Source organism: Antechinus flavipes, chromosome 2 (genome assembly GCF_016432865.1).
Source record: "Antechinus flavipes isolate AdamAnt ecotype Samford, QLD, Australia chromosome 2, AdamAnt_v2, whole genome shotgun sequence".
Classification (NCBI taxonomy): Eukaryota; Metazoa; Chordata; class Mammalia; order Dasyuromorphia; family Dasyuridae; genus Antechinus; species Antechinus flavipes.
In genome coordinates, this window is record NC_067399.1 from 612,949,992 (window position 1) to 612,970,477 (window position 20,486).

Genomic DNA, 20,486 nt, shown 5'->3' on the forward strand with positions numbered 1-20,486 from the left:
TGAAGAGAGTTACATCCATCAGAATTGATCATCATGTAGTATTGTTGTTGAAATATATAATGATCTCCTGGTCCTGCTCATTTCACTCAGCATTAGTTCATGTAAGTCTCAGAGAAAGATTTTAACTGAGGTGTTCCTGATCACTGTGCCATTCAGCCCATCAATAATGGCATATTATAATCACATTTATTCACTTCCTTAATAAATTAACTTCCTCACATCAGATTTGGGGCATTTAGCTCTTCTGACTTTCTACTCTAGAAAACTGAGTGATTCATTATGAAACACCAGTTGAGAACTATCTAGAGTTTTCTTTTCCAATAAAGATGTTGCCTTTGATGCTGAAACTAGAATGCTGATCATTTACATCACTAAGTGGCTCATTGGATAAAGTGCAGGACATGGATTTAGGGAAATCTGGATTTTGTGACCCTACATAATTAACTTTATCTCAACCTCAGTTTCCTCATCTGTAAAAAAAAAAAATTGATAAATAGGAAACTACATGCTTATATCACTTTGTGAACCTTAAGGTGAAATATAAATGGTATTATTGTTTGTTAAAAAAGGGAATAAGCATTTACATAGGGTTTATTATGTGCCAAGCACTGTGCTAAATGCTTTATAAAGATAATCTCACTTAGTCTACACAACGAACCTGAAAGCTAGGTGTTATTATTAATACTATTTTACAGATGAGAAAAGTGTCAAAGAGAAACAAAGTGAAATGTCTGAGACTATAACTGAACTCAGGTTTTCCTGACTTCAAGCCCAGAGATCTATCTACTATTAATCTTTCTCCTCCTCTTCCTCTTCTTCCTCTTCCTATACAGCTTCCTCTTCTTCATCTTGTACCTCTTCCTCTTTTTTTCTCCTCCTCTTGCGCTGTTATTGCTGTTACTGCTTCTGCTGTTACTACTATTTTCAATCTCAGTTTTGCCATCTTTTAAATGATTATCGTAATAACATTTACTTCATGAGGTTGTTGTGAGAGAACATACATAAAATGCTTTGCAAATCTTAAAGCATTCTATAAATGTTATTAACAATCTCAGTTTCCTTATCTGTAAAATGGGAATAATAATTATATCTACCTCAGAGAACTGTTGTAAAGATCAAGTAAAATAATCAGTGTAAAGCACTTCAAACATTTAAGCTTGATAGAAATCTTAGCTATTATTTTTAGTTTCTTGAACATTGATTTTCTTGGTCACATAAAATGCTCTAGAATTTGCAAATCTGGATTTGTTTTTTAGGATGCTTTTGAGATACTGGCAAAAAATTATGAGTTTAGAGAAAATCATGGTCCCTGCCTGACATTTTTGAGAGCAACCTCTGTGCTGAAATGTCTTCCATTTGCTATAGTCAGTATGAAAGATGCAGAAGGACTACCATGGATTGGAGATGAAGTTAAAGGTGTCATGGAGGTAACACACAAATTACTTTTATTCATAATATTTCATGTGTATGTTTGGTTGATTTGTCTGTCCTGTTGTATGTATGCACATATGTGTACATGCACATATATATGTGTATGTATACATGGGAGACTTAAGATTCTGTTCACATGGCCAGGATGAACTGATGAAGGGCCAGATTACTTGGAGAGAAAAGGAGAGACAGTGATATATTGTGGGAAAAGAACCTGACACTCTGGGATCTTGTCTTTCATCTACCACTGACTAGTTGAGTGACTCTAGTAAATCACTTTTTCTTCTGGTCCTCATTTTCCCCAAAAGTAAAATGAAGGGGTTGATTTCAGGAGCCTTAAAAGTTGCTTTTGCCTCTGGAACTATGAATCTAGTTGATTTCAGATTTCTTATAATTCTAAAATAGTAATAAGGAATTCTCTTAGAAAATGTCTCCAAACTGAAGTAGATAAATAGCTCACATTGACTCCTGAGTCCTTTTCCTAGACTGTAACTATTTTAGTTCATAACCCATCATTATATATATATGAGGAGCAGCAATTTTTCTCATTGAAATAAATGCATAACGAAAAGCACTGGGAGGATAGTAGATAGGTCAGTCAGAGGAGTTCCAAGGCTCTATGAGAAGATATCTGAGCTGAACTTTCCTGAAATAGAAGTTTGGAGTTCATGTTCCCAAGTTTTAACAGAAAAGCAGTTTGTATAATGGGAATTCTAATTTTTATGTATAATCATCTTTTTCTGTACTACTATATTTGGAGTTTATTAAGCTCAGAATTTTAAACATTTAAAAAAATTATGTTATTATCTTTTGGGGATGAAGAGGGAATGGGAAAAGTCTTATGAGAATTTTTAGCATACTCATGAAATATCTGTGACAATACCTATTTGCTCAGTTTCAAATTATGATTGTGTGTGGTAGAGGCGAGTACTGCTGCCACTGTAATCACAGATCCTTCAGGTATTAAAATATAATCATTAAATTATAACTTCCAAATCTCCAAACCAGAGGCTCCTTAGATTATTCATTGCATAACTGAATGAATTCTGACAAAACATTTTAACTGTCCCATCTAGGAAATTATTGAAGATGGACAAAGTTTGGAAGTTCAAGCCGTGCTAAATGATGAGCGCTACCAGGCTTTCAAAGTACGTTTTCATTGCTTAAGGATTTAGAGACTGCAAGATATGATATGAATGGTGAGCAGATGGAAAAACTGAATACTACTTGCTCACTGCTTGCTGGCTCCATCTACCACAGACTAGCCCTGTAGCCTTGGAGAGCTCACTCTCTACAGATGTAGGTCTATGATTTAGACTAAATCAGGAGTTGTTCACTTTTTGTGTATTAAATGGACCATTTTGCCTACGGTCCCATTCTCTAAAAATTGTTTTAATAATAGCTAACATTTATATAGTACTTTAAGGTTTGCAAAGGCTTTACATATATCTCATTGTATTCTTATAACAATGCTGGCAGGTAAGTGCTATCAGTATCTTCATTTTAAAGATAAGGAAACTGAGGCAGGCAGACATTAAGTGACTTGGCCATAATCACACAACTAGTAAGTATATAAAGCTATATTTGAACTCAAGTCTTTCTGCCTCCAGGTTCAATGTTCTCTTTAATGTGTCACCTAGCTGCATAAAAATGCATAAAATAAAATACATAGTATTACAAAGAAAGTCAATTATGTTGAAATAACACTTACTGGCTAAATGCCCCTGGACAAGGCACTTAACTCTTTGCCTCTGTTCCTCATCTGTAAAATGAGTTAGAGAAAGAAATGGCAAACCACTCCAGTGTCTTTGCAAAAAAAACCCCAATGAGATCATGAAGAGTCAGACATAATTTAACAATGACTAAACAACAAAATATGTTATATGAGAGCAATAAAAAAAACAACAATAATAAATAAAACAATCATTGAAAGATAGTTATGTTTTAATGAGAGAGATTTGCTTAGACAAATTCAGGACAAAAGGCATCAGAGCACTATAACATAGATTTTCTAGCTGTAAGGGATCTCAAAGGTCCATCTTGGGGAGGGGCCTGGCCAACCTTCGTTCCCTTCCTTCCTCTCCTTCTAATTCTTCACTTGAGCTACCTTTCTAGCCCTGGGATGCTCCTTGACCACTGGGTCGCATTCTCCCATCATCGAATTCCTTCTGGAGCTCCCATGTTGAGAATGGGCCCAGGCAAGCCATCCTTCACTCTCTTCTTACTTCTGCCTCTCATTCTCCAAACTTTGCTACCATTTCCTGGCCTTGCACCTCAGTTTCTTTTTATGTTACCTTCCTCCATTAGAATGTAAGCTTCCTGAGAACAAAGCTGTCTTGCTTTTTGATTGTATTTAAGTCCCCAACTTTTAGCACACTGCCTAGCACATAGCAAAATGTTACTAAATCCTTCTTGCCTGCTTCTCTGTCTATTCCAACCCTTTCATTTTAGAAATGAGGAAACTAAGCTGGGGAAATGAAGGGACTTTTCTAGGGCTTTATCAGTGGTAAAATGGCACACTCAACACTGAAACCCAGAACCTCTGACTCTGTCAGACTTTGAGTAGTTGAAAACATTATCTTAAATTAATTTAATGTTATTATATTAAAGTGTTTCATTTTAAATTTTATTATCTATTTTTATTTTTCTCTATAATTTTGTCTCTATTTTATTATCTCTATAATTATTTATAGCTCCTTCTGATTCATGTCTTTCTATTTATTTTAGTTATTTACATCTGTGTTTGGAGTAGGCTTAAAGACGGCTGAAAAATGGTATCGAATGGGCTTCAGGACACTGAGTAAAATCCGATCCGACAAAAGCCTGAAATTTACTAAAATGCAGAAAGCAGGTAACTGAGCCTCTGTAAATTGCTGTTACTCTAATAAGTTGAGGCTATTGCTGGAGGTGAGAGGAAGAAGGGCAGGTGGAATGTCTCAGAGAGCAGCATGTGAGTCCTTGATAGATCTTTATAGTTCCTTCCTTCACCCCTTCTGATGGCTCCCTGTGATTTGGGTGGGCAGGTAAGCAAGCTGTGGCCCTAATCAAGCTGCTGACATGCTCCTGGGACTGGCTTGGAATGGAATGATGGCTGAATTCAAGCATCCTCTATGAATAATCAAAAGAAATGAGTAATAAATTTTTTGGATGGAGATAAATGGGGCCATAGGAGTATAAATATAAGTCAGTTAGTCCAACCCCTTCATTTTTATAGATGAGGCAAATGAATCTGAGAGAGGTTAAATATCTCATCCAGGATCACACAGCTTCAAGACCAGCATTCTCACTTCCTATACCACATCTTGGTAGTCTAATGTAACAGACACTGAAAGAAAGACGCCACCATAAATGGCCCCATTCCCTGTCTCTGACTGGAGCCTTGTTTCTGAGTTTTAAGTCTGTTTTCAGTTGCCTGAAGCCCTGTGGCAACCTTAACCTCATTACATACAAAACCCTGCATACAACTATTCCACCTCTGACTTTCCTATTTTTGCTAACAATGTCACAAATCTCCTAGCCCAGTCAGTTGGAAATCTTGAATTCCTCTCTGGGTCTTCCTTTTCTAGCTCCCCATACTTTATATTTTTTTAAATAATCACTTACATATCTTTCTCTCTTTTCCTCCCACTTTTGCTACCTAGAATTAGTGCTTAGAGATTTATACATAACTTCAATAGTTTCCCTGCTTATGGAAATATATTTCGCATGATTTCATATGTAGAATTAAAATCATATTCCTTGTCTTCTTTCTCAATGAATAGGGGAGAGATGGGAGAAAGGCAGAGAATTAGGAACTCAGATTTTTAAAAAAGAATCTTAAAAATACAGCAAAATTTTAAGATAAATAAAGGTTTCCCTGCTCTCTCAGCATTTTGTTCTTTATGACAACCAACCTACATTCCACCAAACAGAAATATGACTGTTCATATCACTTTACCCATAGACTTGAAATAGGTCCCCATTACTTATAAGGTATAAGGGATAAAAAAAACAAATTCTTTTTTTATTTTAAGATCCTCTGTAGTTTGACACAGTCAGGGTTGTAGAATATTTTAAAAATCATTTTTCAATATGCACATAAAGATATAATTTTTGAAATAAGCAAAAAAAAAAACCCAGATTCAACAATCAAAGAAAAACATCCTACTTCAAAAACACAAATATTATCCCTAGTCTATAAGCATACTCGAGTAGATCTCTGATCCTTTGAATAGATCATAGAACTTGAAAGCAAGGATTGTTTTCAACCTTTCTTTGTATCCACTATGTTTGGTAGAGCACATGGTAGGTGCTTAATAAATGTTTATTGACTGACTGATCTCATTAATTCAGGACTCACTCCAATGATGGAAATCATCACTTATTCATGTCTGCTTCATCCTCTCATAAGCTCACTCCTGAGGATGTAGCCAACTTGCTCCTGACATCATGATGATATCAGTAATAACTTGGATGTCTATTCACCATCCCTAACCCTTGCCATATGACCAGCCCATTATACATTGTTCTACATTAAAAAAAAATTGTTCTGTGAAGTTTCTTTTTGCTTGTTTCTATGTTGCAGCCCATCCATACCTACTGTGCTCTTGCCCATTGTTTATCCATTGTTATTTATGGTGGAAGTTCTTTGTATGTTTTGTGCTAGTTGGCTGCTGAGTTCCCACCCAGTTCCCAAATTATGTAATTCTGCCCTCTGCATGATATTAATATTCAATTCTTAAGAGACTGTGGAGATTTTATGTTTCACAACCATATAGCCTGCCTGTGGACTTTTTAAAATCCCCCAAAGTATAAGCTTGCAGAAAGCTTCTTTTGGAGAATTCCAGGATCTGGCTAAACAATGGGAATGACATGCTTTGTATCTTCCCATGTATTTTGAATTGTTTCCACTAAGTGACTCTATTCTGGAAGCTTATCCTTGTATGCATGTACTTCAGAGATTATCCACACTTAATGTAACAGCTTCTATTGAAATCCTTGTTCTATTATTATGGATGTTATTTCTTTCCCCAAGCAATTGGAACCAAATGTTTTCTTTGTGATTTTACTCTGCTTCTAGCACAGTTATTAACTTATTGAGTTCATAAGTATATTGGGAAGACCAATTCATGTTTTTGCTATATATTAATTTGTGAACATTAGCATATCTTGAGTCAGAATTCTGGATCCCAGGTTTCATATATCTAAGTATTTTATAAGTGTAATTTTTCTTGTTGCAATGTCTGATATGAGATACTGTTTCTCACATTTCTTTGTTATAATCTTTATCAATCAATAAAACACATCCCAAAGCCCCAAAACAAACAAACAAAAAAACACAACCAAAAAATCCCTCCTGTCTATGTGATATTCCAAATTTCATCAAAAAATGTAAGAATGTTACAGGAACAACTTTGAAGCTTCAAGAAAGGCAATATACAAACAAATAAGAGTTTGTCAGTAGATGGCTTAAATTTGTTTTTAAATGTTAAGAAAGTAATATTTGAAAAAAAAAAAGAAGGTAATATCTAACTAGAAATGATGACTTTCAATATTGTTTGCCATCTAGGAGAATTATAAGATTTCACAGTTCACTTCTAGCCTAAATTGGGATATTTCACACACCATCTACAGCTTTTTTATTTTTTTCAGTTGACATGTCAAACTGCTTTTCAGGGTTTCTCTATTATGAAGACCTTGTTAGCTGTGTGTCCAAGGCAGAAGCAGATGCAGTAAGCTTGATAGTTAAAGAAGCAGTCTGGACTTTTTTGCCTGATGCCTTAATCACCATAACAGGAGGATTTCGAAGGTAAAGAATTCTATTTTAGTTTAATGTTTAACTGTTACCCTGGATCTGCTCTATCCCCAAGACCTTTTCTCCAACTAAAAATTAGACCATTGATGCCACTTGACAATTCTATGTCATCCTATGGAAATTAAGTCTTTTCACTGTGTTTTTCATTGTTTTCTTAGGGGAAAGGAGTTTGGGCATGATGTTGATTTTTTGATAACTAGCCCAGGAGCAGAAAAAGAACAAGTAGACCAGCTTTTACAGAAAGTTACTAACTTATGGGAAAAACAGGTAAAAAAAAAAGTTGTTAAATATGGAAATATGTTTTGCATGACTGCATATATAATATCCTTTTTTAAATTCACAGTTTTCTTTTTTTAAATAGTATTTTATTTTCCTAATTGCTTGTAAAGATAGCTTTCAACATTCATTTTTTTAAGATTTTGAGTTCAAAGTTTTCTTTTTTCCCTCTCTGCCTTACCTCCCCCCTCTTCAAAATTGGTATAAATTATACACATACAATCACTTAAAAATATTTCCATATTAGTCATATCATGAAAGAAAAAAATCAGAACTAAAGGAAAACTACGAGAAAGAAAAAGCAAATAAACAAAAAGGTAAAATATTATGCTTCAATATGCATTCAATCTCCATCATTCTCTCTCTGGATGCTTATGGTATATTTTCCATCCCAAATCCATTGTAATTGTCTTGGATCAATGTATTGCTGAAAAGAGCTAAGTCATTCACAGTTGATCATCACATAATCTTGTTGTTACTGTGCACAATGTTCTGCTGATTTTGCTCACTTCACTCAGCTTCAGTTTATGTAAGTCTTTCCAGGCTTTTCTGAAATCATCCTGCTCATCATTTCTTGTAGAACAATAATATTCCATTATATCCATATGCCATAATATATTGAGCCATTCCTCAATTGATGAGCATCCACTCAATTTCCATTCCTTGCTGCCACAAAAAGCTGCTACAAACATTTTTGCACAAGTGTGTCCTTTCCCCTCTTTTATGATTTCTTTGAGATATAGGCCCAAGGGTTGCAAATGTAAAGTCTATATCAAAGAACTTGCCTCCCCAAGAAGGATGGGGAGGAGAAGGATGAAATTTGGAACAAAAACAATATAAAAATCAATGTTCTTAATTGTTTTTACATGTGATTGAGAAAAATGAAATACATTCTTTAAAAAATAAGCTACCTAAAATATGCTTAATTATTAGAACCTTCTATTAGCACCACTGAATTTGGCCCAAATCTATTTCATCTCTTGCAATTATGTTTGTTTTGATCATTCTTAGGTAATTATATGAAGGGCAGGAGACAATGACTCAGATCTTCCCAAAGGCTGTATTCCCCAAAGTGTTATTCTCTGCTTTAGAAGGTGTTTTATGACCATCAATATATTATTTCTGATACCCTGAATATTCACAAGAAGTGAAACAAATATAGAGAAAACATGTCAGGAATGGTCAGATGAAGAAGAATTCGAACCTTTTCTTCTGTCCTCTTCTCATCTCTGTTGAAGTATGAGCCCCACCTCTCTGAAGGCAGTCAAACTCGTTCTCAGTGCATCTTACACTTTCTTTCTTTATCCAGCTTGTTTCTTTGATTATCTAAGCCCAATCTGCTTCCTTGACTATCTTACCCAGGCTGGATGTACAGCAGACTATCCCAGGCTTCTTCCAAATACCAATGGGCACAGAAGCTTTAAACATGCTCCATTTTTATGGCTTAGTCAAATTAGCTCGTTCTCAGTCAGCCTCTTGGCCCCCAGCTGCTGGGGGCTCACCATCTTAATGCTGGAATTAGTGTAGACATCCAGTAAACTTAAACTATCCTGCACCTTAGAACTCCTGAACTCAAGGAATCCCAGCATCCTCATCCCCAGCAGCATGGACTCCAGGCTTGCATCAGCACACACACACCTGGGATTTTTCTCATAAAAGAAAAGTTTATGTTTCTTGTTTTCTTTTCCTTTCTTTATTTATCATGGACTATTTACTCTGCTTATATAGAAGAGGAAAAAGCAGTAAATAAATATTATTCCCCTGGCAATTTTTAAAAATTGATTTACATACATAACCAATATTCAATTCACAGATGAATAACTCACATTGTGCATTATCTGTGGACAATTTTAAGTTCTAGTTCAAATATTTCCTACTGCCCAGGATTTCAGATTCTTAATTTTTTTCTCCTCAATCTATTTTCCAAGTTAGTTGTTTTTGCTCCAATATATTTTACATTTTCTTCTATTTTCCTCAGTATTTTGACCCTATTTTTATTATTTCTTGTTGTCTCATGGAGTCATTGACTTCTAGTCGGTCCAGTCTAATTTTCAGGAAGAGTATTAAGCAAGGTTTTGTGCCTCTAGTGCTAACCTATTAATTCCATTTCCAATTTTCTTCCATAGATCTTATTTATTTTCTGTTTTTTTTCTTCTATTACTCTTATTTAACTTACAAAAACATTTTCTAACTACATCATCTTTTCCAGGAATCCTTTTATGCCCAAGCTATATTTTACTTTGAGGCTTTGCTTGCAGATGTTTTTGAGTTATTTTCTGCCTTCTTGGTAGAATTCCCTTTTCATTTGTTTGTTAGTTTTTCCAACCTATTTCCTGATTAAAGACTCAGTGTTAGGACACATCTGAACGTGTCTGGAGGGAACATCTAGGCTATTCATGTTGCTGTTTTCCTGAGGGGATTGAGTATTAAGTTTCATCTGGATGTTAGGGACGGCTCAGATTGGGGACTTGCAAACTTCAGGGCTCCCAAAGTGGTCTGATCTAAGGCAAAGTCTGGTTGCTGTTCTTCCAGTGTGAGTTCTGCAAGTTCCTGACCTGGTTTGGGGTCTGAGCAGGGGCAGACTGCCTCCAGTAATTAGCTGGGAAGTTCTGCTTATTCGGAATGACAGAACTGCAGGCTCTCCTTTGGCTTTGGATTTCTGCCCTCATATTATTATAATAAGCTTCTTACAAGTGGCTGGAACTGGGAACCTGCTCTACTCCTTGGGTCTGAGCCACATCACTACTGCTTGCTTCTGAATTTGCTCTTCTTTAGATAAAAGGCATGTGACATACAAATACCCCTTAGATCTGACCTGCTCTAGATCTGTGATCTAACACTGGGTAGTGGTTGACAAGGCTAATGATAATATTTGTTCCCATTGTGATGCCCCCGTATGGGAACTACTGTGTCTCATATAAGTAATTCAAATCTGGGATCTCTGCTTTCCTAAATGTATAGCTTCTGGGTGTTGGAGAGCTCCATCCAGTTGCTCCTTGCCAGACCCAGTCCCCAGTGTCCACAGACCTCTCTGACTGTCTCCTTATGCTGACCTATGCTGGAAAAATATGTGACTTTTTCTGGACTTTCCCTCTCAGGATTCTATCTAGTACATTTTCTAGACCAATTAAAAAAGTGATTGGGGAAGGACCATGTACTGATTTATGGTTCTCCACCTTCTTGGCTCTTTCTAATCTATCTTTCTAGCTTCCATTATCCATTCATTCAGACAAACTGACTTTCTTTATGTTCTTCCCACATCATGCACCATCTCCCATCCCTATGCTTTTGCCCCGGGCCATCCCCAATACCCAGAATGCACTTTCCTTAACTCCAACTCATAGAATGCCTTGGTCCTTTCAAGATGCAGCTCAAGCACTAACTTCTACACTCAAGTTTTTCTGATCTATTCTTCCTCCCACTTGTTAATTCTCTCCTCTAATTATCTCATATTTAACTCATTTTTATTGATTTTGTCCCAATTACTCTGAACAGTTATATGTGAATAGATTCTCTCTCCCAGTAGAATAATTCCATGAGAAGAGAGATCTTTTTGTCTGTTTCCCCAGAACCCACCACACTAACTAGCACATAGTAGGCTCTTAACAAATACTCATTGATTTATTAATTGCTAAAGCATTTTAGAAACTACAAAACTAAAAATGTAAACTATTATTCTGAATCAGCTAGTGGATTGGACTAGTTGACCTCCAATATCCCTTTCAAGCTTGGAATTCTATGATTTTTAACCTTTTTTTAAAAAAAAAAAAGTACATTGTCTAGTGACTCAGATAATTCAGTCTTGCTAATCCTACATTTACATGCAATCTCTGTGGTTTTGGTGGAGTCCCTTGTTTTCTCATTTCCTCTTCTGCAAAGTGGGGAAAAAAAAAAAGTCAGTGACCATTTCCTTCCTCTTTCCCAAGGATGGAAGAGGGATATATGGTATTTAAATAAATAGCATTTAAAAGACTTTTTTTAAGTCTCAGTTTTCTTCCAAGTAGTCCCAATGTGCAATGTGTGGTTTTCCTATTTACTTGGGAAAGAATAATGAAGTCCTTTTGCCTTTCATTTTTAGGGCTTACTTTTGTATTATGATCTCATGGAATCAACATTTGAAGATCTAAAGTTGCCAAGCAGGAAAGTTGATGCTTTAGACCATTTTCAGAAATGCTTTTTGATTCTAAAATTATATTGCCAGAGGGGAGACAGGAGCAAATGGGAAGGGCCTGAAGGATCTAATGGTCTGCAAACAAAAAGCTGGAAGGCCATCCGTGTGGATCTCGTGGTGTGTCCATATGATCGGTATGCATATGCTCTACTAGGCTGGTCAGGCTCAAGGGTAAGTCAGCAGTCTACAGAGATGCTATTTTTGAACCATTAGCTAACTCATTTTTAGTCTTTGCAAGATTTTAGTGGTTCTTAGTTGGGCACCAGTTAGGGAAATGATGATTTGGAGGGAAATACTTTTGAATAGGATTCATTTCACATAGAATTCATTGAGAGGGACTTCAACATTGACTACTCACACTATCTTTGCTGGGTATAAGATGAAATCTCAAGGTTGTTTTGATTTGCATTTCTCTCATTATTAGTGATCCAGGCCATTCTTTCACTTGTTTATTAGTAGTTTGCAGATCTTCTTTTGATAACTATTTTGAACAATTAGCTACTGAAAACTGGCTTTTGGTCCTATATGTTTCTGTTAATTGTTTATACATCTTGTACATAAGATTTTATCAGGCATATTTGATAGAAAGATCTCCCCCCGCCCCTTCCCCAGTCAGAGGCTTCCCAGCATTGTATTAATTTTCTTCTTACCAGAGCTTTTTAATTTCATATCATCAATATGGTATAAATTCTATTGCAAAATCAAATTAACTCTCTAAATTTACCAAAATATAATCAGATTTTTCTTCCTGACTCATTAATTGAAAACATATTAAGAATCTTTTTCTTTGTAGGTCAGTTGTGTAGAACTTGGAACCCATTTCCCCATAGAGTCATAAATGGAGGGTAAAATCACAGGACACCTCATAAAAGCTGATTTAACTTGTAATGTAGTTAACTACAGAACTAATGGCACTACAGACCCAACCACCATTTAAAATACCAAATGAGAAACAAATTTCCTGCCATAGACATAGATAAGGAACTGCCTGTCTTCCAACCCTACGTGTTATAGAGAGAGGCAAGATTCTCCCTGCTCCCAACTGGAGCAATGTCTCTGGTCCAAAGCATTTCCGCTGGGGACTCCAGTTGGGGTATAGGGCTGGGATGAAGATAAGGGATTAGCATTGCTCTTTCTTTGGAAAAACTCAATCAAATTTCAAACCTGGAAATTAACAATTTATTCCCATTGTATAAGTCTTACATGCTTCAGAACAAGATTTGTAACCAGTCACTTGGTACCTAAGTCAAGTAGTGCTCCTTCTAGTCTGACTTTTTGGGACTTCATTTGGAGTTTTTTTGGCAAAGATACTGGAGTGGTTTCCTTCTCCAACTCATTTTAGAGATGAGGAAACTGAGGCAAACAGAATTAAGTGACTTGCCCAGGGTCACACAGGTAGGGAGTGTCTGAAGCTGGATTCGAACTCTGGAAGATGAAGCTTTCTGACTCCAGTGCTGGTACCTGGTGTGCTATGGTATCCCCTAGTTGCTCTATGCAAACTAGTGCCTGCCTTTTTTCCTAGTAGTTATTTTTGCCTCTCAGATACTTTCTTTAGCCCTCAGCTCTGCTTACACCCAAGAGTGATTGTCTTATCTCTTTTTGGAAGAGGTTAAAAACTTGCATCGCCCCGGGCCAGTTTTGTTCAGGGTTTGTCAATCCCTGGATGACCTGGAGCATGATATGGCCAAGCTGCCTCCAATCTATTTTAAGCTGTGTCTATCTACAGGTGATATCTTTGTCCCCTCTAGGGATAATTCCATTCAGTCAGTCACTAAGTACTTATTTAAGATAACAATCCAACAAGCAGTCACCCAGCTGCCTACTATGTGCCTCAGCACTGTGGACAAAAGGAAAGTTAAAATGCAGTCCTGCTCTTACCATCTGTGCAATGACTGTGTGTCAGGGGGGAATCGAGCAGGGAAAAGTAGCCGAGAGGGAGCTGCGCTGGGTAAAACAGAAAGGCTCCCCAAGGCTGTCTGCTCCTCACACGTCTGAACAAGAGTTCTTTCTTGGTCTTGGTCATCCAGTCTTCCCTTGAAGACCTCTAGGAAAAGCTCACCCTAGAGTAGGTCAATGGAGGGTCCTCTTTAGGGATCACTTTGAGGCAGCTCAAATCCCTAGGAAGTTTTTCCCCATCTTATGTCAAACTTAGAGATCTGTGCCTATTGGTCCAGACTCTGCCTTCTGATCCCAGATCAAGTCTAATGCCTTCTGTGAATCTTTCAAAAGTTTGAAGACAGTTCTCACATTTCCCCAAGTCTTCTCTTGTATAGATTAAATATAAGTAGCATTGCCCCAGTGGCCCAGTGGATAGGGGGCTGGACTTCATATCCTGGCTCAGACAGTTATTCGCTTTGTGAACTTGGGCAAATCACTTCATCACTGTCTGCCTTAGTTTTCCCATCTGTAAAATGGGGATAATAATAATAATAATAATGTCTACTCCCAGATTTTTTTTGGTAAAGATCAAATAAGCTAGGGTATATAAAGTGCTTTGCAAACCTTAAGGCACTTTTTGATGCTACATATCATAATTAAACATGGCATCATGGAATTAGGACTGGAAGAGACACTGAGAGAACCCCCTCATCTTGCCAGCATGGAAACTGAGGACTAGAGAATTTAAGGTACTTTTCCAAGATTGGAAATGGTGGAGATTAGATTCAAAATTATGTTCTTTGACTCCAGATTCAGAATCTTGTCACTGTCTAACATTGACTCCTGGGATTATTTGCCCTTTTCCTCCATCTTAAATGGGAAATTGCTTTCCTTAGGGATGATTTTCATGGATCCGCAAGGCATTTTTTTTTTTTTTTTTTTTTTGCTGAGACAATTAGAGTTAAGTGACTAGCCCAGGGTTACGCAGCTGGGAAGTGTTAAGTGTCTGAGGACAGAATTGAAATCAGATGCTCTATCCATTGAGCTACCTACCTGCCCCGAGGAATTTTTTTTTTAAGAGTTTAAAGAGATCTAATAAACTTTTAAGATGCATTTCTTCTGAAATCCATGTTGTGGAATCTGTTCCCTCCCTCACCACCAAGCGGAGCTACTACCTCATTTATTCCCTCCCTCACTTCATCCGCGCTGATTTTGGGAGGTTTCCTCATTTCATTGAGTAAAGTTTGCCTCCGATCCCACATCCTCTTCTCTGCCTCCTTCTCTTTTTGTTTCATGTCCTTGCCTTTTTTTCCCCTTACAGATTAACGCATTAGGATATCATTTTCATTTCTGACAGTCACAGATTTCTTTCCGGGGGGCTCTTGTGGCAGTCTCATAAAAACCTCATCACTCCATGAACCTGCCGGGGAGCCAATCCTTAAAGAGTTCATCTTTACTCAAAACTCGAAGTTTTATATTGAATAGAGAGAGGACTTAACTGGGACCTCGGGTAACCCTTGTCAGCAGTGCGACCCTGGGAAGGCTACCTAATCTCTGTGATCCTCATCTGTAAAAATGCATATCCTAATACCCATAGCACTTAATCCTATAAGATCATTGTGAGAATCAATGAGCTAATGGATGGAAAAGTGCTTTGCAAATCTTAAAACATTATATAGGCTCTCCTCGAAGTCTTAATTTTCATGGACTTTGGATTGTGTTAGACCTAGACGGGATCTCAAAGGTGATCTGGATAACTGTCATTTTTTGGATAACAAAACGAGACTAAGATTTCAAGTGTGGTTAAGCTAGGGCTAGAAGCTAGGTTTCTTGTCATGCACATTTCAAAGCACCTCTTTGAAAACACTGATATTATCAGGGCAGAGAATTCCTATGAGCGGGGAGTCCAAAGGAATGATCATCTCCCTGGAACTGAACACAATATTTCTATTAATGTAACCTAACATCACATTATTTTTTTGTTTTAATTTTTAGCTGCTATCCCATACTCCTGATTCTGCAGTTCACAAACTGTGTCCCTTCTTCCATATTTTTTAATATTAAGAATTTTCATTTAACATTTTTAGTCAATGCCTTGGATTAAGGTATAAACAGCACGTATAATGAGTTTATAGAGGCTATATGGGAGATGATGACTTTAGGGGACAGAGCTAGGATCCAGAAATCTTGAATAAGTTTTTAAAGTGAGCCAAACCAAAGAAGATGAAACTTAATAGATAAATGTGAAGTCCTACATCTAAATTCGAATCATTTACACTAGTGATATCAAACTTAAGACTCATCTTTCCAAGTTCAAATCTGTCATCAAACATTGACTAGCTGTGTAATCCTGGGCAAGGATCTCTGATTGCCTCAGTTTGCTCCTCTATAAAATAAAGTGGAGAAGGAAATGGCAAACCTCTCCAGTTTCTTTGCCAATAAAATCCTAAATGGGATTGCAAAGATGCATGAATGAAAATGACTGAACAACAATAACATAAAAGCTCGATATGAATCATTAGTGAGATACAGAAGGCAAAAAGCCCCCCACAAGCCTCTCTCCCAAATCTGAGATCATCATGGGCTGCATTGAGAGAGGAATAGTTTGCAGAATGAGGGAAGTGATTATCCCACTCTATTCAAAGTCAGGCAGCCCACTCCTAGAATTATTCAGCTCTGGGTTTACAAACCAGAGAGAATATATAAAGCCTGTAGAACAACCAGATTGGAGATAGAGAACAGAAAACATAAGAGATGGTCGAATTAATGATGTTTATCTGAGATAAAACAAGATCACAGTCTTCACATATTGAAAAGTCCTTGAAATCTGGATCATTGGTGAGAAGAATCTCAACAGAGAGATAACCGAGACTATGACATTTTACAGCACAAATCTTATGGAAGGGGTATTAGGCTTAATCTTCTTGGGTACAACATCTGTCCAGCTGAAAAAGAGATTCTGTGAGTGCAAGATTGAAATGGACATTTTCTTCTCTTTATCAACTTTAACCATTGTTGATTGTAGAAATCATTTCTATTGGTATCCTGATCATTAATATTCCAAAACATTAGTAATTAAGTAATGAAGACATTTTGAATATGATATGAATTTACATTTAATATGTAATTCACAGCAATTTGAAAGAGACTTGAGGAGATACGCTACCCATGAGAAGAAGATGATGTTGGATAATCATGCTTTGTATGATAAAACTAAGGTAGAGTTTTTTTTTCTTTGAAATAATGTTCTTCATGATTGTCAAGGTTATATATTATAACAAATGCCGTGGATTGGCATTGAATTATATGATATCTGAAAGAGGAAAATAGTCTTTCTAGCTTTTATATTTTAGCCAATAAGTGTGTGTGAATTATGTTTTTGTATAAATTAACCCCCCCAACAATTCATGATTCTGTTACACAATGATTCCTTTAAAGTAAATGCACTATTGTGCCCGCAGAGAGCTGCCCAGTGAGAATGTACCGTGTTTTAATGTACTAGAATTTCACTTCTTGTTGTTTTATTGTTTTCAGAGGACTTTCCTCAAAGCTGAAAGCGAAGAAGAAATTTTTTCACACCTGGGATTGGAGTACATTGAACCATGGGAAAGAAATGCCTAGAACAAAAATGCATGAGCATCTCTCTATGGCTCAATCTCTTTTTCTGCATCATAAAATCTGGTTCAATAGTTTTGCTGTCTTTGTCCTGTAATAGATTTTATAGTAGATGTTGGAAGAAGCCACAGACTTCACTAACTGTAGCTGAAATATTGATTGTTTCTGGAAAGAACTTTATTTTTCTCTATGCAAATTTCAGCAGTTCCAAACTTTTGAATAGATTGAGCTTCCAAAGTTCATAGGTAAATCAACCATTTTGCTCTCAGAATACATTCTCTACCTAATGTATGCTGCATTGATTCTCTTGTCAGCTTATAAAAGTCTATTTAACCCCAAACTAAAAATCAAACATGCTCAATAAAAACATAGTAAAAAAAATTTATATTGTAATGTATTCTTTTTCTTTTACAATGATAACATAATTATACATTACTCTGAAACTTATAAAGCATTTTATATATATTATCTCTTTTGAGTTGTACAATTATTCTGTGATATAGGTAGTGTAAAAATTATCACGCCCATTTGACAAATAGGGCAACTGAGAATCAGAACAAATGATTTACCCTTGGTTACGTTCTTAGAAACTATCACAAGTAAAATTTGAGTTTATAACTTTTGACTCCAATGTGGGATTTCCAGAGTCCAAAAACTTTCTTCTGCTACTTGCTATCCCAATGTAAACAAACAGTATATAGAAAGCTATTTTAAATGCATAACATTTTTAAACCAAATCTCTATTCTAGGGCTAAAAGTTGCAAGATAAACTGAATTGTGTGAACTCAGACCTGACTGATTCCAAAAGGAACGTGGCAGAACAATTACACTGAAATACAATTATAAAATTAAAAAAAATTCCGAGTATCCTAAGTGAAGAACCCCTGCTTTATATAAAATTTTGCCATCAATGGTTTAAAATAAGAATGAATTTTGTTATTATTGTTTTTGAAATGCAACATGATCTATTAGAATGTGTGCAGGGAATTAGAATCAGAAGACCTTACTACCAATTCCAGCTCTGTCAATTATAATCTATGTGACTTTGGATTACTCACTTAACTTTACAACGTACAAGTTTCCTTATCTGTAAATGAGGGGTTTACACTGAGGTATCTAAATAATTCTTCCATCTTTAAATTTATTTTTTATCTTTTAAGTACTGAAGATTTTTCAATAAATAACTAAGTAATATTACTAAATTCACCCTCAACAGTAATCTCTGGTTTTTTTGCCTATCACACCAAAGATAGAGGAAATGGCAACCTAGACATTTTTTGCAATCCCCACTGATTCTCAAAAAGAACACCAAGGAGGAATTACATACCAGATGTAGAACAATTACAACCAAATCTACAGGCCAATCTCCTGAGCTTAGAACTCACATAGAAATCCACCTTTTGATGTAGAAACTACTCTATACTCTGGCTGCTCCCCAGTCCTTGCTGCCCCCTCTGTGGTACAGCCATTAAATTAGGGGGCTCGAAGCTATAGGAATACTCTTTAGAACACCATTACCCTTTCCTAATTCTGCAAAGAGAAAAAAAAAGTAGATATTGCTTCAGCTCAATCAGAAAAGAAAAAGATGAGATCCAGGAAAGGAAAAGGGTATGTGTGTGGGAGGGGAGGTGTGTTATGTAAGCAGCTGCACTGGGTTTAAAGCAAAAAGGATTAAAAAGCAGGTAGAGATAGTTGTGAGCCCCCTGACCCAGTTACTTAGGAAAGAGACTAAAGACAATAATATGTGCATTCCTCAATGTAGGAAAATGAGTAAGCATTATAGCCAAGCCCTGGTATGTACCCATCATCAAAGGGGAATGAATAAAAAAATAAAAGGAGGGCATAAAGAAAAAATGCTGAAACAAGAAAGATTTTTAAGAAAAATAAAATTCAATTACAAAACCCCAACACTGAGCAAATAAATTAACAGACTATTATAAAATCAGGTGATTAGATGAGTACTATATCCTCAAAAACAGTATAAAGTGAGCTTAATAAGTATATAAGACAGAAGAAAATGAACTGATGCCTGATGAAACACAGAAGGTTATGGAATTTCAGACGAGCATCGGACAACATCAATAAATTGCAAAATGGTTCAAAATAGAAATAAAATATACTTGGTAAAAAACAAAATGGAACAATGATCAGAATTCATGGCTTCTCAGCAAAAATAAATAACAAATTAGAAGAAAATTAAATCCATGGTGCCAAGTTTCTCCAATAAAAAAAAAAAAGTAGAAAGAATAATAGTTTCACAATACTGAGAGACTACTGGAGGAAAAATTGGCAGAAGACAAGCAAAAAAGCAATAACATGAAAAGATGACATGAAAGCTATTCAAGCCAAAAATTTTGATCTTGGAAATAGAATATGCAGAAAATTTAATAGAATGTGAAGACAATTTAAATGTTACAGGAATTCTAGAAGAATGTGTGAATTTCAAAACCTGAGCATCATAATGCAATAAATGAAACAAGTAAACTCTCAACAACTTTTGAAAACAGAAAGCAAAGCGATAACCAGAAAGATCCACACATCACATCTAGGGAGAAATTTCAGATTTTAAGATATATGGTAATCAAATTTAACAGCTCCACTAACGAACAAGTTTTACAAACAGCCACAAAGAAGGAAGACTTTCAAATATTAAGGACAGCAAATTCAAATAACTCAAGACTATTCTAGTGTCCCTAGACATTGCAAAATGAAATGTTATATTATGAAACATGTATATATTCTGAAAAGCAAAGGAGTTCAATATGCCACCCAAAATGACATAAATTGAGCTGAAAAAATTTTAATGGAAAAAATGGAAATGCAACAAAATTGGGCAATCACTTAGTTTGAGAATGGACTTAGCATTTACTGCAGTCAGCTCAATATAGGAATACCTTGGAGACAGAGGCTCTAGACCACCAAAATAAAGCAATTATTAATTGAAGTCAGTCACATGTATTTCTTAGTTTCCCAGTGCATATAAAAGTTATGTTTATACTATATGGTGTCTATTAAGTTTGCAAAAGTATTGTTTTTGAAAATAATTTTAAAATATTTTATTACTAAAAAAAATGCTAACCATCATCTGAGCCAATGAGACATAATCTTTTTGCTGGTGGATGATCTTGTCTCCATCCTGGTGGCTGCTGAAGGTTGGAGTGGCTGTGCTATTTTCTTAAAACAAAACAATAAAGTTTTCTGCAATGATTGACTCTTCCTTTCACTTGAACCCTAGGAAGCTTTTGTAGAGTTATTAATTGGCCTAATTTCAATGTTGTGTCTTAGGGAATAGGGAGGCCAGAGGAGAGGGAGAGAGACTGG

At 36.0% G+C, this 20,486-nt stretch overlaps 1 protein-coding gene across 1 annotated transcript in view; it reads left to right on the forward strand.

Moving 5' to 3' along the window:
- DNTT (DNA nucleotidylexotransferase) overlaps nucleotides 1-17,516 on the forward strand; it is a 33,371-nt gene extending 15,855 nt beyond the window's left edge. The window contains exons 4-11 of the mRNA XM_051973973.1: nucleotides 1,257-1,427; nucleotides 2,508-2,579; nucleotides 4,159-4,282; nucleotides 7,087-7,219; nucleotides 7,384-7,492; nucleotides 11,580-11,843; nucleotides 16,685-16,768; nucleotides 17,085-17,516. Of these exons, the coding sequence (XP_051829933.1) occupies nucleotides 1,257-1,427; nucleotides 2,508-2,579; nucleotides 4,159-4,282; nucleotides 7,087-7,219; nucleotides 7,384-7,492; nucleotides 11,580-11,843; nucleotides 16,685-16,768; nucleotides 17,085-17,171 (1,044 nt within the window). The 3' untranslated portion in view covers nucleotides 17,172-17,516. The remainder of the gene's footprint in view (nucleotides 1-1,256; nucleotides 1,428-2,507; nucleotides 2,580-4,158; nucleotides 4,283-7,086; nucleotides 7,220-7,383; nucleotides 7,493-11,579; nucleotides 11,844-16,684; nucleotides 16,769-17,084) is intronic.
- The last annotated feature ends 2,970 nt before the right edge of the window (nucleotides 17,517-20,486 follow it).